Source organism: Filicampus tigris, chromosome 5, assembly GCF_054856515.1.
Source record: "Filicampus tigris isolate MCC_2025a chromosome 5, RoL_Ftig_1.0, whole genome shotgun sequence".
Lineage (NCBI taxonomy): Eukaryota > Metazoa > Chordata > Actinopteri > Syngnathiformes > Syngnathidae > Filicampus > Filicampus tigris.
The window spans coordinates 3,252,056-3,267,500 of record NC_141221.1 but is presented as its reverse complement, the minus strand read 5'-3'; the positions used below and the strand labels follow the sequence as shown (position 1 = coordinate 3,267,500).

Here is a 15,445-nt window from a genome sequence, read left to right as displayed (position 1 = left end):
TTGTTTTTGCAGAAAACAACCCCCAAAATTGTGGTGTTTTTTACAAAACAATGCAAGAAAGTGGGTCAAATTGACCCAATTTGTGTATCGGTCCATTTTTGACCCAAAATGGTGTTATTTTTTTAACCCAACTGTTTTTAGAGTGTACTGCTCACCGATCTGATCGACTGGATTGAGATTGGTCGATATTTTGCATTTCATGTAAAATTGCTGATTGACTGTAATGTCATAATTTGTGCTATGATGTCATTGATCAGACCCACGAAACAAAACATTACAACAAACACAACCTCGAGTCTTTCTGTACTGCCATACTGCCTAGGTGAGCCCCAAAGAGAATCTGTTTTTTGCCTTGCCTCGTATCGTAGGAGCGGAAGCCTTTGCACTGGCGATCGATCATCCAATCACAAAGTTATAGCGTTCATGTATTTTTTATTTTTTTGGGACTGGTAAAAAGGCAATCCAAAACCATTTTATGTACGTCAAAAATAGAGCTAGCTACATTGTGTGAGTTATTTATTTCATTTGAACATCTCTTTAATTCAAAATAGCTTTCCTCACTCTGCGTAAGTTACGTGAACCTCAGGCCACACGCTTTCAGCCAATGACAGATGCAACCAGCAGGCAGGTGTGTTGTTTGAACAACCATTGTTGACACTTGACAAGCCTTTCTAAAGGGTGGTCATCTGAACAATAAACTGGACTGGTGCGACAACACAGACGCCCTCTATAGGAAGAGTCAGAGCAGACTCTTCCTACTCAGGAGACTGAGGTCTTTTGGGGTTCAGGGGACACTCCTCAGGAACTTTTATGACTCGGTGGTTGCATCGGTCATCTTCCAGGGAGTGGTCACCTGGGCAGGCGGCGTCTCGGCCCGGGACAAGAAGCGGCTGGACAAACTGGTCAAGAGGGCCGGCTCTGTCCTGGGCTGCTCCCTGGACTCTGTGGACTCGGTGGGGGACAGGAGGATGTTGGCCAAGCTGTCATCAATGCTGGGCAACCCGGACCACCCCCTCCAGGGCACCCTAACAGCACTCCATAGCACCTTCAGTGACAGACTGTTACACCCTCGCTGTGCAAAGGAGAGATTCCGCCGTTCCTTCTTGCCTGCTGCTGTCAGACTCTTTAACAAGAACATTGTGTAGTCTCTACAAACTGGCGGTCATTAGTGCAATTGTGCAGTCCTGCACCTGAGCTCGTATCGTGCAATACCCAATATTCCCCACTACTGTAATACCGTGCAATACTCAACATTCCCCACTACTGTTAGTCTAGTTTTATTTTTATCCAATGCTGTTCCTTACATTTCACTACAGCACTGCAGCACTGCAGCACTGTCACTTAGAGTATTTTTTCCTCTGTACTATGTACAGGCCGAAATGAGTGTTCCTCATATTTTTTATGTAGATGTAGGTTGGTGTGTATACACATGTGTATATACACATGTTACTGCGTATATCTACATAGGTTTGATTCTAAATGTTTGCCGTCAATGTTATACATTAATGGCCACATTATGCCGCCGCCCCTGTGTGACCTATATCTTTGCTACTGTAACAACGAAAATTTCCCCACTGTGGGATCAATAAAGGCATTCTTATCTTAAACGTTTGCTTAACGAGGATACGGGATATGCTCGTGAATCGTGAATATACTGCGGTCATACCGAACGTGAGTTGAGCTATTCTTAAATATGAAGTCCGTACAGTTTGCGTTACTCTACCACTGAGCCATGCCACCCCATACAAAACATTTTATTTATTGTTTATATTATTATTTATTATTGAGTGACATTTTTCAGCAATATCTGAAGTTTCTGATTTATAAAAACAAGTTACCCACCATTTACTCAGTACTTGGGTAATTTTTTGGCAGATTTGACTCTTACTCAAATAATTATTTGGAGGATTACTACTTTTTACTTTCACTTGAGTCATATTATTCTAAAGTTATCAGTACTCTTATTTGACTACAATTTTAGGATCGTCTACCCATCTCTGATTATTGTCAATAATACATTATTATAAAACAAGTTGAAATAGATCAATTACACATTTACACATCATCAGACTGCAATATACATTTGCATAAATGTATAAATTATATAAAGCAGCCATTATTAATTCAATTATGATTGTTCATCGCATAATATCACTCATTTAACAGAAGAAAGTTATTTTAGGTACATTTTAAATTTGATTTAATGCAGTAAACAAAACATGCACAATAATCATCATATTTTTCATAAAAAGCATATTTGCATTCATCTGCAAATTTCCTGAACATGCATTTGTGGCATTGAATATGTCAATTTATAAATGAAGTTGATGAATATCCAATCCGTCCAAAATAAAAGACCACAATTGGGAGGCGCACAGCACAAAAAACACTTTGCCATGTCATCACTTTTTGGCTAAAACTGTTGACAAAAAACGGGCTGTTATTTACTCCGTCATAATATGGACGTGTTATAAAATCACAGTTTTGAAAGGTGCACTTAGCTTTTCTTCCAACCTTGTGTGCTCAAACAGCTGCGGTTGAGGCATGTGTTTTGCACGGGCTGAGACGTCGAGCGGCTGGCTTTCTACGAAGCAACAAAATAGCCGCCCTGTTCATGAAGGTGGGCAAGAGCTTTCCCCCGGCTGAGGAGCTGTGCAAGAAGGCCCAGGCCCTGGAGCAGATTATCGAGACTAAGTGAGATAAATAAAGCAGGGCAGACGGCAGACAACGATGCCGTGTCGCTTCCGGCACGCCGTTATTCCTCTGCAACTTGCGATGTCTCCTTGCAGACGAAGCCAAAGTTTGCAGAGCCAGGACAGCCTGCGCCGAATGCCTCGGCTCCCCAGCCTCACTCCGAAGGCCGTCAAGAACCTATGGATTCGGACAGCTCTTTTCGAGAAGGTGCTGGACAAGATTGTCCTCTTCTTGGTGGAAAACAGCAGGTGCGTTACAAAGTGTAAAATGTCATGCTGTTCAACCGTGTGTGTGTGTGTGCGCGCGCGCGGGTTTTGCAGGAACGCTCTGTCCTCCCCACCTACCTGATCCTATTCCTGTTTATCTGTCTTCCAGTAAATATTATGAGAAAGAGGCTGTTCTAATGGACCCTGTAGATGGACCTATCCTCGCTTCTTTGCTGGGTAATTTGCGACTTCATTAGCAAGCTTTTACTGCAGTTTTCAAACAAATGTATTTGGTTCATTCATACATGAAAGTATAGGATATGAGTGGTCTTAGCGGCTGAATTCAGACTAAAAGCTTTTCCGTGTAACCTCTCCTGTGGTGTTAATTGTACCTCTGCTGAAGCCTAAAAGTGTTTCAGTGAATCAAAGCAAGGACCTTAATTCCAGATTTAATCATATTTATGCTTAGTACCCACTGATATTGATGTAGAATCTGATGAAATCTAAAATAATAGCAGAGTAAAAAAAACAACAACAACAAAAAAAAAAATCAGCCTTTCATCATTATGATGATAATAATGCCCTGTTTTGATTGGGAATGCCAGAGAGGGTTTTATTTAACCGTAGGCTTCTGTATGTTTATAATTACGATGTACTACGGCGCAGAGCTGCACCGCATCACACAGCTACTGTATGTACCAGGTACGTCAGAAAAGTTCCAGGACTGATTTTGCTAAAGATTTCCAACCCAAACTATACTTACTTTTGAAGTTTGAACTTTTTGAAGGATTCTTCGAGCATCCTCCGCAGCTCCTTTGTCATGGCCTGAGTTGAGCTTGTCAACTATATCTTCAAAACGGGTCCCCTTTATCAACTCGTTAGTTGGGAAATCATGAAAAAAAAAAAAAAAAAAAGAAGAAAAATCACACAAAGCAAGGCCAGGTCAGGTAAGTAGGGAGGTTGCTCCGGCGCTTCTCGGCCAGGAACTGTTGAATGCTTGAATGAAAGTTGTCCCGCCACAACTCTCGCCTCTTCTCGTACACTGAATGAAGAAAACGTGACAGGGTCTCTTAGTAAACATGCTTGGTTGATTGTCTAGCCCACAATGAAGTGGAAAACTCGTAGTTTGGATTTGAAATATATTTTTTGTGACACACTATAACCCACATTTTACGTCTGCCAAAATATGAGAAACACTTCTAATACTATGATGCCCTCCATTTTTTTACTCCTCTGTAAAACACATCTTATTTCGAAATTAAAACCTCTCTGCCTGTTTAAAATCGAACATTACAACACGTTAGAAATGTATTATGCAAAAGGTATTTTTCGCAGATTTTCCTAGACAGTCGATTCAAATGATAGAATCCAGCCACGCAAAGTCAATGATCGAGATATTCCTTGCAGCGTGGAATTGGCCACCGTGTCCCAGAAAGGCTACGGCGTCAGCAAGGAGGTGGCAGAGTCAGGCTTTCAGCTCCCCGAGGGTGTGAAAATGACTTTTGAAAAGTCTATATGTGAATTTTCTGAACAAAAGAAATGTGCTTTGGCAAACAAAATCATCTTCATGCACCATCTCACGCTGCAAGGACGATCTCATCATCACGCATCATTGGCTGCTATGGGCATAAAAGAATCCCCCCCTCCCCCCCTCCCCTGAACTACATCCTGTTGAGAACCTTTGGAGCATCCTCAGGCAAAAAGATCCATGAAGTGGGAAGCAGTAGCAAAATATCAATAAGGGTGGGCGGAAGTTCACATCCAAGCAGCGGATCTGGGAGGCTATTCTGACATCCGACAAAGATATTCAAGCAGAAATTGCCCCCTCAAAAAAAGTTCAATGGATGCAAGAATTGTGAAGCTGTAGATGGGATGCTGTCAAATAAGCAGTCCTATGTTAAGACGTTTATGATTAGAATAGGTTTTGATTTCAGTAAATATGAACTCCTGATGCTGCAATTTCCACAGATGACTATTTTCAGTTCCTTGCAACCTATAAAATCTTTTGAAACTTCCACGTTGTGAGTACTAACTTGTGTAATAAAGTGCATTTTCGGTTTTCATTCAAGAAAAATACTAACATTGGGAGGTTTGTTCAAAGACATTCAAATGACATAATATTAAATGATTAGATAACGGCTGATAACCTGAAAATAAGAATGACTGTCATTTGCATCAGCTAGTTAGGAAGATTTGAGAAAATGATCATTTGCAAAATCATTTGGAATGTAATTATTAATCGCTCATAAAGGCAAAATTTACATTCAATTTTTATACTGGATTTATTTGATTGTGCGGGTGAAGCTAATAAAATGTGTTTGAGCACGCGCAGGATTTTACAGCTGGTGTCCTGACGTAACTGCGCATCCCCCCCCCCCCCACCCCCCCCCCCCCCCGTGACAGTGGGACCTTGTGCTTTGGAGTATACCAAGATGAAGACAGCCGACCACTTCTGGACCGATCCCTCGGCTGACGAGTTGGTGCAAAGGCATCGCATCCACAGTGGGCACTGCAGGCAAGACTCGCCCACCAAGAGGCCGGCGTTGTGTGTAAGTCAAGAATCGGGCGCAGCTTTCTGCCGTGGTCGCTTTTGGATCATTTACTTCTATTCACCTGTGAGTGTGTTAGGCTCAAATCTTGAATCTTTTAAAGTCAGGGTGTGCCAAGGCAAAACGTTACAATAGACATGAACACTTTTGACACATGAAATAAATGAAATATTCTATTCCCGCATCGCGCGTTTTTTAAGCAGCATATTTACTGCTGTTTTGAATGAATCACATTTCAGATCCAGAAGCGCCACTCCAGCAGCAGCATGGACGAGCGCCCCTCTCCCTCGCCGTCAGCACGCGACTACGTGGAGTCACTGCATCAAAACAACAGGGCCACACTGCTGTTTGGCAAAAACAATGTGCTCGTTCAGCCAGTAAGTCTTTGATGACGAAATGAAATCGATGCACAACACAAGCTGAGTGAGGTTACCAAAATATTGGAAGCACTTAATAGTATTATCCATTATCCTTTTATTTTATTTATTTTTTTTATTTAATTTATTTTAAAAAATAATCTGAAGAAGGAGGTATTGTTTAATTTCACGAGTGGACATCTTCGGCCTGCTCCGTTGCAATAAAAAAAACTTTTTTCTAATATAAATCTGTCCGATTTTTTAAAATAATTTGGAGTCCTTGAGCCGAAAGGTTTGTCCTCCCCTTCTATCCTGAACGTACTTTTAGGTCAAACTAAAAAAAAAAAGGCAGTCATTCGTTGTCTCATTTTGCATCGGATGAAACTTTTTCCGTCCTCGCGGCTGTTGCAGAGGGACGACATGGAGGCTATCCTGGGTTACCTCTCCCTTCATCAGACGGCCGACCTCATGACGCTGAAGTGGACACCCAATCAACTTATGAACGGCTCCGTTGGTGATTTGGACTATGAACGAAGGTGACGATATTTATGTTTGACGTCGGCGTGTGTTTGTGAGCAGAATAAAGCCAGGACGCAAAATTACGCTGCTGTTAATAAGACACTTAAAGCCGAAGTCAACCCAAAGATATTTTTTTCAAGAATATGTTCCCCAGCAGTCCCACTTGTTGAAACACGGCATTCTGATTAATTTTGCGTTTGTGGAATATAAGTTAAGCAGCAAAATGCACTCGTTTTTAGCCATCTCTCTGGGCGGCCATTTTGTTTTCTGTCAACTGAAAATGACATCACAACCGCTCACAACGACCAATCACGGCTGACCTGTTTTCTGAATCTGAGCCGTGATTGGTCCTTGTGCGTAATTGTGATGTCATTTTCACTCGAGAGAAGACAAAATGGCCGCCCCCAGAGATGGCTAAAACGAGCGGATTAACACTTATTCCACAAACGCAATATTTATCAGAATGCCCTGTTGCAACTAGTGGGCCTGCTGGGAACATATTCTTGAAAAAAATATGTTTGGGTTAACTTCCGCTTTAAACGCTCGTTTGTTTCTGAATAATACGTGTGTGTGTGTGTGTGTGCGCATTTGTGTCTCAGAGACTGTGTATGCACAGCTCATCCAATTAGGCTTATTTTCAGCAGACAGGCTGCCTGCAGGTGCTTTATTGACTGAGACACTGTCAGACCAACTAGCAATGTAATATTCCTCTGTCGGTGTGTGACTGTGAGCTTTCTTTTTGGTAAGAAGCTATGATTATTGCCCTTATCTCTTTGCACAAGCTTGACTATTATTTCATTAGAATTAAAAAAAATAAAAAAAAATGAACTGAAGTGTTTTTGTTTTTCACCGATTGAATTGCAGTGTGTACTGGGACTATGCCATGACAATCCCCCTGGAAGAGATAGTGTACTTGCACTGCCATCAACAAGGTAGGACCAGGCAATAAAAAAATTCCACTGAAATTCCCTTTTTTTTTTTTTTTTTTTAAAACCTGTCAATGAAGCGCAAAGCCGACAACATTTCTCCCGCAGTGGACAGTGGGGGCACAGTGGTGCTGGTCAGTCAGGATGGCATCCAAAGGCCTCCACTTCGCTTCCCTAAAGGAGGTCACCTGCTTCAGTTTCTCTCCTGCCTGGAAAACGGTCTGCTTCCGCACGGTCAGCTGGATCCTCCTCTCTGGTCTCAGAGGGGAAAGGTCAGCACTTTAGGTCATCCCGCCTGATGCTCTCAAATGACTCGTGTTAGCCAATATTACAGAGGAACTACGCTCGCGCTAAATCGTTTTTGGATTTGACCAATAAACCAATAAAAGATGAGCTGCACTGCTGATGATGATGACTCTTTGGCTTTATGTTCTCACTGCGTGCACCGGCACACACGATGAGGTTCTGTTTGTTTTATTGTGTGCAGTGCAAGCCAAACGGAATAATAGAAAACACCCACGCTTGTTCGACGACTATTAATAAGCACGGGCACGCAGACGCTCGTCATCTTAAATCCACATGAATGTCTCCTTCTGCCTTCTGTAAACGTTGACTAAGAGGTTAGGTTTTCATCCGCGTGGGTTCGCCCAGATTTCTGCTTTTTTGGCAAAGGTTCATCTTAATTCAACAGAGCAATTTAGATATAAAAGTACCATTCAACAAGGTTTCTATTTCTCATCCGTCAAGTTCAAGTGCCATGTTTCTGTGCTTGCTTTAGATCTTGGTACATTTTCTTCTCTTGAAAAAACAATAACAATCAGCCACAGAAGACAGGAACATGTCATCTGTGACAAACGTTTCAGCCTCAGTTTGTTCTCTCACGTTGCTCGTTTGTTATTAATTTAATATGATTTTCTTGTTGCAGGGGAAGGTGTTCCCGAGGCTGAAGAAGAGGGTTCCTCAGGGATCTGGATCTACAGACTGTGTCTCAGATAAGGAGGAGGAAGAGGCCACAGACTATGTCTTCCGCATCCTCTTTCCAAATAGCCTGTCCGACTTTGGTGAGTTACCAAGCATACATTTTTCTTTGCAATTTGTTCACCTTTTGTATGAGACCACATCGTTCCACATGATCTCGTCACTTGGAGTGTTATTTACTTGGGATGGACCGATTATCGGCCGGGCCGATTGTCGGCGCCGATATTCTCCATATTGATGAATATCGGTATCGGCCTTTTTTAAAATCTGATGGCCGATTAATAAATCAACTTAAAACTGTGGACAAGGAACTATTTCTTTAAATTAACTTTATTAGAGATTCTACTGACCCTGGGAACACTCTGCATCTTTTGGTTCTGTCATTTTGACATTTTGGCCAACTTTATTTACTGTCGAAAACTATAGGGAGCAAGTTTTTATGTAACCTTTGAAGACATGCTGATGACCTTGGGTGCTCCCTGAACTTTGTCAGAATTTTACAACAAAGATGCGATTGTCCAAAATGTATAGTAATAAAACATGATGCAAATCTGAAAAAATGTTCAACAAACATGCGCAAAGGCATTTCAACAAAGTCAAGAGCTTTAATCTGGTTTATATTTTGATGCCAATATTTTCTTTTTAACTGAAAATGAATATCAGCTCCAAATATCGGTGACCGGCCTCCTTGACTACTAATAATCGGTATCGGTATCGGCCCTGAAAAAAAACATATCGGTCTACTCCAGTATGTAATGCAGCTATGATGCTGTTCCACCCGGACTTGTGTAGTAAGGCCGTCTTCGGTTTGATCTGATTTCATTTCCACCCTCTAACATCCTCCTGACCTGCCTTGTGCCTCTGGTCAAGCTCATCGATTTGTGTCCCAATAATGCAACCCCGCTAACTCCATCCTATTGTCTTGTCACACTTTCTTTCATGCATCACGACAACGTAGCCTTCAATTAACTGGAGGATTGACGAGTGATGGATTGATTATAGGGGCTTTGCCGAGAAAGGCTTCTGCTTGCTTTATCTCCATTGTTCTTCTTTTATGTATGCGGTGATTTTGTAGGATGTTTTCAGTCTTTAAAGCGGAAGTCAACGCAAACATTTTTTTTTTTTCAAGAATATGTTCTATGCAAGTCCGCTAGTTGAAACAAGGCATTCTGATAAATATTGCGTTTGTGGAATAAGTGTTAATCCACTCGTTTTTAGCCATCTCTGGGGGCGGCCATTTTGTCTTTGTCACATCACAACTGCTCACAACGACGACCGATCACGGCTCAGATTCAGGAAACAGGTCAGCCGCGTTTGGTCCTTGTGAGCAGTTGTGATGTCATTTTCAGTCGACAGAAGTAACAAAATGGCCGCCCCCAGAGATGGCTAAAAACGAGTGGATTAACACTTATTCCACAAACGCAATATTTATCAGAATGCCGTGTTTCAACTAGTGGGCCTGCTAAGAACATATTCTTGAAAAAAATATGTTTGGGTTGGCTTCCGCTTTAAAACTAAGTGCATGATCAATTGTGTTTTTTATTTTATTTTTGATCCAACGGTGCAAACAATTTGGATTTTTTTTCAGATCTTTGCGAAGAGCACAATTTCACCTAAGATGAAATCAGTCACTCATCTAACTGTTAATGAGTGCCCTTGCACAGGAAGTAATTATATGTTGACACTGCAGTGACTCCTCCAGATTTGATGGACCAGAGCTCTGCAATGTGGCATCCCACACTCAGGAAGTCTTCGTGCTCATCCTGCTCCCAGGGCAGCCTCTCCGATGGCTCCACGCCCAAAGGGTGCAACCAAGAGAGGTGAGAGAGTGACTGACAAATAATCACATCAAGGCTTCAGATAAGCTTTTTTGTTTTGCTTAAACCAATTTAAGTTTTGCTGAGGCACAGTCACTGGCTGGCCACATCAGTCCATGCAGAAACAACAGCAGGTTGTTGGAATAAAAATGTGTGACATTTTACTCACTGACATGAGAATGTGTGGGGACAATGAGAACAAGCGAAGCAGATAAAATGGTAATTGGAACTAAGTCAGGGCATCTGGTTGTTATTTTTATTTATTTTTTTATATGACAGCTTGAGTTAGATAAAGAGCTTCATTATCCTCGGCTGGAGGCATTGATCCGCCGTCAAGACAACTGCCCGCATGAAAATGTATTATTAGGTTTTTATGTAAACACGACCAGAGCTGTGACATTGTTCTTGCTTCTCTTCAGGACTCCTCTGAAGCTGCTATGTGACAACATGAAGTATCAGATCATCTCTCGGGCATTTTATGGCTGTATGTGGACTTTTGGTTTCACACTATTCGCTATTCAATTGTCCGCCTCCAAAATGTATGTTGACACCAACAAAAGGTAGACAAACATTAGACTTTAGAATGGGAACAATGGAAGAAGGTCATGTGGTCGTAGTGCGGGGGGAGGGGGGAGGGGGTACTTAAGGCAAGGAACACAATGAGATGATGGGGAAAAAAAAAAAAAAAAAAAAAAAAGTTATGTCATCTAATCAGTCTCAATTGTTCCACAATGTTGGTGAGGAAAAAAAGAACAATAAGGTGATGCGGCCATCATGTGGGGAGCTTGACTGTACAGGTGTGTGGGGGAAGTCTTATGATGGATCAGAGTTAGTTTTAGTCAAGTCGAGATTCAGAAATGTTATGTCATCTATGTACCCAATGAATTTGTTTTTACTTGAAAATGTGTTCCTTCCCTGATGATATGGACTTATGACCATGACATTCCATCATGACGATGCTAGTAGAAATAATGGGGCTCAAATAGTGAATTGAGAGCATTTTCACTCTTGGGTTGGCCACTACTAATGTTGGGACGCACTAGAGCACATTAAACAGGTCCACCTCCCCCATCCGCGGCGCGTAATTATTGCAAAGGTCATTTGAAAGGTCATTTGTATCCTATATTGGAGAAACGTTTGTTCAACAATTTTTGTCTTTACATCCTGCTTGCGGTTAGTATGCGCCAAGTCAAGCATGTGTCATTTGTCAGATTTAAATTGAATATCCAGTGGCTAATTCTGTTTAAAGCGGAACACAACCCAAACATATTTTTTTCAAGAATATGTTCCCAGCAGGCCCACTAGTTGAGACGGGGCATTCTGATTCATTTTGCGTTTGTGGAATAAGTGTTGATACACTCGTTTTTAGCCATCTCTGGGGGCGGCCGTTTTGTCACAACTGCTCACAACGACCAATCGCGGCTGACCTGTTTTCTGAATCTGAGCCGCGATTGGTTGTTGTGAGCAGTTGAAGGAAGACAAAATGGCCGCCCGTAGAGATGGCTAAAAAAAGAGTGGATTAACACTTATTCCACAAACGCAAAATGAATCAGAATGCTGTGTTTCAACTAGAGGGCTTGCATAGAACATATTCTTGAAAAAAAAAAAAAAAAACGTTTGCGTTGACTTCCGCTTTAAAGCTAAAAATGTATCTTGAAAATATATTTGTAATCTGAAATAATACATTTTGGTTTTGCAGTGAATCATCTGAATGAGGATGGACAAAACTAATCTGCGGGGGGGGGGGCATTTCATTCTCTGAAGCACAAGATGTTTTAAAACATGAATATTGTAACACACTGTGCCTCATCCATGATTCAATAGACGTCTAGAATAGGCAATATTTTCTCATACATAATATTTAAATAGTATTACTGAATAGCCTGTAAAAATGCTTGGGGAACATCCAGTATCCTTTGGCTTTAAAGCAGTGATATCTTAATTTTCATCAACAGGAGCCTCCGTGGAAGGATCTAATGTTGTCCTGTCTCCCCAACCAGGGTTGGCGTACTGCCGTCACCTGTCCACTGTGCGCACTCACCTCTCGGCTCTCGTCAATCACACCATTGTGTCGCCCGACTTGCCGTGCGACGCGTACAAAGGACTCACTGCAGATGTGTGGCAGATGTTCTCGCAGGACTGTAACGTGAGCATTTTCATGAATTTCCCATTAAGCACTTCTTCATATACAGCACACACACGCACACAAATGTCCCTTTACAGCCCCCGACTCCCTCCGTCTCTCTCTCGCTTGCCACTCGGCCATCTCAACCATGCTCATTCTCTGCTAATTATGTTGCTCACATCATTAGTCTCGCAGCGGTGCGCATGAAGCGTCGCTAATGGCGCTGCCAGTATAACTGTCCACGTCGGGATTGCACATCAGCTTTGCGAATCTTCCGAGCGTGTTCCCGGCTCGTGAAATTAACATGCTATGGATAATCGTTAATTTTTCCCATGGTGAGGCAATTACATCCAGCCCCAATTAAGAAGGAAGAGAGCGCAGCTACAGACTCTCACATCTATCATTTGCTGACCGGTGCACATTTGCGCCAAAATAAAAGCAGACTGGCTTTTGTGCGCAAAGGTGACAAAGAGGTGGTTTTGTTTTCAGACCTACAAGGAGCAAGAGCTGCTTCGTTTGGTCTATTACGGCGGCGTGGACCCGTCTTTGCGTAAGGAAGTGTGGCCATTTCTCTTGGGGCATTACCAATTTGGAATGTCTGAAACAGAAAGGAAGGAGGTGAGACATTTTTTACCCCCCAAGGAAAGATTTTCCCCACACTGACACTTCATTTCTGACTGCAGGTGGATGAGCAGGTGCGCTTGTGCTACCAGCAGACCATGCGCGAATGGCTCGGCTGCGAGGAGATCGTTCGGCAGCGGGAGAAGGAGCAGCACGCTGCAGCTTTGGCCAAGTGCTCGTCAGGGGCCAGCATGGACAGTACCAGTTCAAAGATGGTCCACCATGACTCCACCGTCAGCAACGAGGTGATGCGCAGCTACAAGCACGGAAGCGTCATTCAATGGTTGTTCATATTCAAAGTGTTTTGGGCCGGACTGATTCTACTAAAACCAAAATTACATATCTATTGTGGCAAAGCCTTTGTTAGTTAGCGAGTATTGTTTTGCCATATAAACTCAGCAAAGCTGTTACTTTTTTATTTGAGCTTAAGAGGCATATTTCCCCCCCCCCCCAAAAAAATCGTTCAAATTCCAAATTGTAGGAATTCTATGCATTGTATGGTTAATGAGCATTTTTTTTTTTTTTTTTCGATAAAAAGGCACAGGTGTTTTCCAAGATAAGTGCCTCTACACTGACCCTCTCTAATTTTAACTAGGCTAAGGAGAGAAACAGGCAGCCGGGTGGTACATTTGGTTAGCGTATCTGCCTCACAGTCATAGGTTTAAAGCAGAAATCTACCCAAGCACATTTTTTTTTTCAAGAATTTGTTCCCAGCAGGCCCACTAGTTGAGACTGGGCATTCTGATAAATATTGCGTTTGGGGAATAAGAGTTAATCCACTGGTTTTTAGTCATCTCCCGGGGCGGCCATTTTGTTACTTCTGTCGACTGAAAATGACATCACAACAACTCAGGGCTCAGGTAACGCCCAATCATGGCTCCGCTTCAGAAAACAGGTCAGCCGTTACTTTTAAAATCAAGTAATCAGTAAAGTTGCTCAGTTACTTTTGAAGCTAACTGTGGCAACGCTGTCAGTAATCATTTTCGATATTTCCTGAAATGACATTTTGGCCTGATTGTTTTGACCTAACAGTCCCGGTCCTCCCAGAGTTCAGAAAGGCAGAGTCTGGCTCGCCTGCAGAGTGACTCCAGCAGCAGCACGCAGGTATGTAATTTTTTGCCTTTACTTAAAGTCACCAATAGCCCTTTGCCATTCCACCTGGCAGTTTTACCTGAACGAAAGGTGCACCAAAGTAAATTTGACGCTGTACTTGAACCATTTGGAGTATCGGCATAGTTTTGGTTTCTTTTTGAAAATAACACTTTGAATTATCCTCCTCAACTGCCGTGGGTCGGCCTTCTTTTATGTATTCAAACTTCCGTAATTCAGTGCCGGTAGCACTTAAAAAGATTCTGACAGTTGAGGCGAATACTTCAAAGTGTCATCTTCAAAAAGAGACCAAAACGATGCCGATACTCCAAATGGTTCATGTACAGCATCAAATTTACTCCGGTGCACCTTGCGTTCAGGTAAAACTGCCAGGTGGAATGGCAAAGTGTTTTTAAACAAGATTAAACGATAAGGTTGCATGACGTTTTAAACCAAATCCCTTGACTCCCTTCCTGCTAGTTCTTCACATCGTCCCACCCCTTGCCCAGGAGCAGCCTGCTACCCTTTGGCTTGTTCTTGCAGGTGTTTGAGTCTGTGGAGGAGGTGGAGCAGATCGAGACAGAATCCAAGAGTGAAGAAGCCAAGCTGGCGCCAAACATGACAAACGGGGCAGTCCAGAACGGCCCAAGTTCTCCCGACTCGGGGCATCCCTCTTCCCGCAACTTCTCAGTCACCTCCGGCCTGTCGGACGGCTCGCTCAGCACGGAGGACAGCGCTGCACCCGAGGCTATTTCCAGAGCTTCGGCCAAACCTCCTCAGGATGCGGGTCCGACAGAGCAGGACAAACGCGAGAAAGCCAATGTGACCAAGAGTGAAGCGCTAGATGTGCTGGAAGAGTCCGACAAGTCAGAGGATCCTAAAGTAGAGGAGGCTCCGTGTGGCGGTGGTTCCTCAGTCGATGCTGAAGGGAGAGAAGTGCCTATCAAAGACGGTATGTTGACGCCAGGAACATGTACAGAATCCCAAGATCATTCTGAACAAAGAGCGAAAAACAAAGACGCAGCAACGACTGCAGCCGATGGTCGGACAGAATGCTTCAAAGTAGAAGACAAATCCAGCCCAGGTGAGACGTCACGAGAGGTGAGAGGAGAAGCTGGCATCAAAAATGAAGTTGACGAGAAACTGTCTTTACCAGCAGACACCAGGGTGTCGAGAGCGAGAGAAGCCTACTCGGCCTCTCAGAAGGCAGACGCTCAAGTCCTGACCGAGTCTGATGAGTCTCCCTCGGCCATAGAGATGGAGGAGATTCCCAAAGCCAATGTTTCCACGGTGCCCTGGAGCAGGAAGGCTCGCCGCGAGCCCTCGTCCTCCTCTGAGGACTCGGCCCCTTACACGGATCTCAGACCTGAGGGCGGCCAGGAGAAGCCAAGTCCAGAAGGCACTGAATCCATATTGTCCGAGGAGCCGGAGATGGAGAGCCTCTACCCTCACTTTGAGTCTCTGGATGGCTGCGCGGACACGGCAGAAGCCGGTTCGCAACAGTCTGCTAGGGGGGCCTTCTCGGTATGTGGCGCTCTTTTCTAAGAATCATTGTTTCCACTCCA

At 43.2% G+C, this 15,445-nt stretch overlaps 1 protein-coding gene across 5 annotated transcripts in view; it reads left to right on the top strand.

Moving 5' to 3' along the window:
- The window catches only part of sgsm1a (small G protein signaling modulator 1a), a 36,421-nt gene that overhangs the window by 16,092 nt on the left and 4,884 nt on the right, over positions 1-15,445 (top strand). For 2 of the 5 annotated variants that reach the window (XM_086030820.1, XM_086030822.1), the window contains 17 exons: positions 2,532-2,694; positions 2,790-2,942; positions 3,070-3,137; positions 5,304-5,449; positions 5,689-5,826; positions 6,217-6,341; positions 7,189-7,256; positions 7,359-7,522; positions 8,176-8,311; positions 9,919-10,048; positions 10,465-10,529; positions 12,046-12,191; positions 12,660-12,788; positions 12,854-13,036; positions 13,824-13,895; positions 14,424-14,964; positions 15,037-15,404. In XM_086030820.1, the coding sequence (XP_085886946.1) occupies positions 2,532-2,694; positions 2,790-2,942; positions 3,070-3,137; positions 5,304-5,449; positions 5,689-5,826; positions 6,217-6,341; positions 7,189-7,256; positions 7,359-7,522; positions 8,176-8,311; positions 9,919-10,048; positions 10,465-10,529; positions 12,046-12,191; positions 12,660-12,788; positions 12,854-13,036; positions 13,824-13,895; positions 14,424-14,964; positions 15,037-15,404 (2,795 nt within the window). Of the gene's footprint in view, positions 1-2,531; positions 2,695-2,789; positions 2,943-3,069; positions 3,138-5,303; positions 5,450-5,688; positions 5,827-6,216; positions 6,342-7,188; positions 7,257-7,358; positions 7,523-8,175; positions 8,312-9,918; positions 10,049-10,464; positions 10,530-12,045; positions 12,192-12,659; positions 12,789-12,853; positions 13,037-13,823; positions 13,896-14,423; positions 15,405-15,445 lie in introns of all 5 variants that reach the window. The other 3 variants (XM_086030821.1, XM_086030819.1, XM_086030818.1) reach the window with 3 other exon arrangements.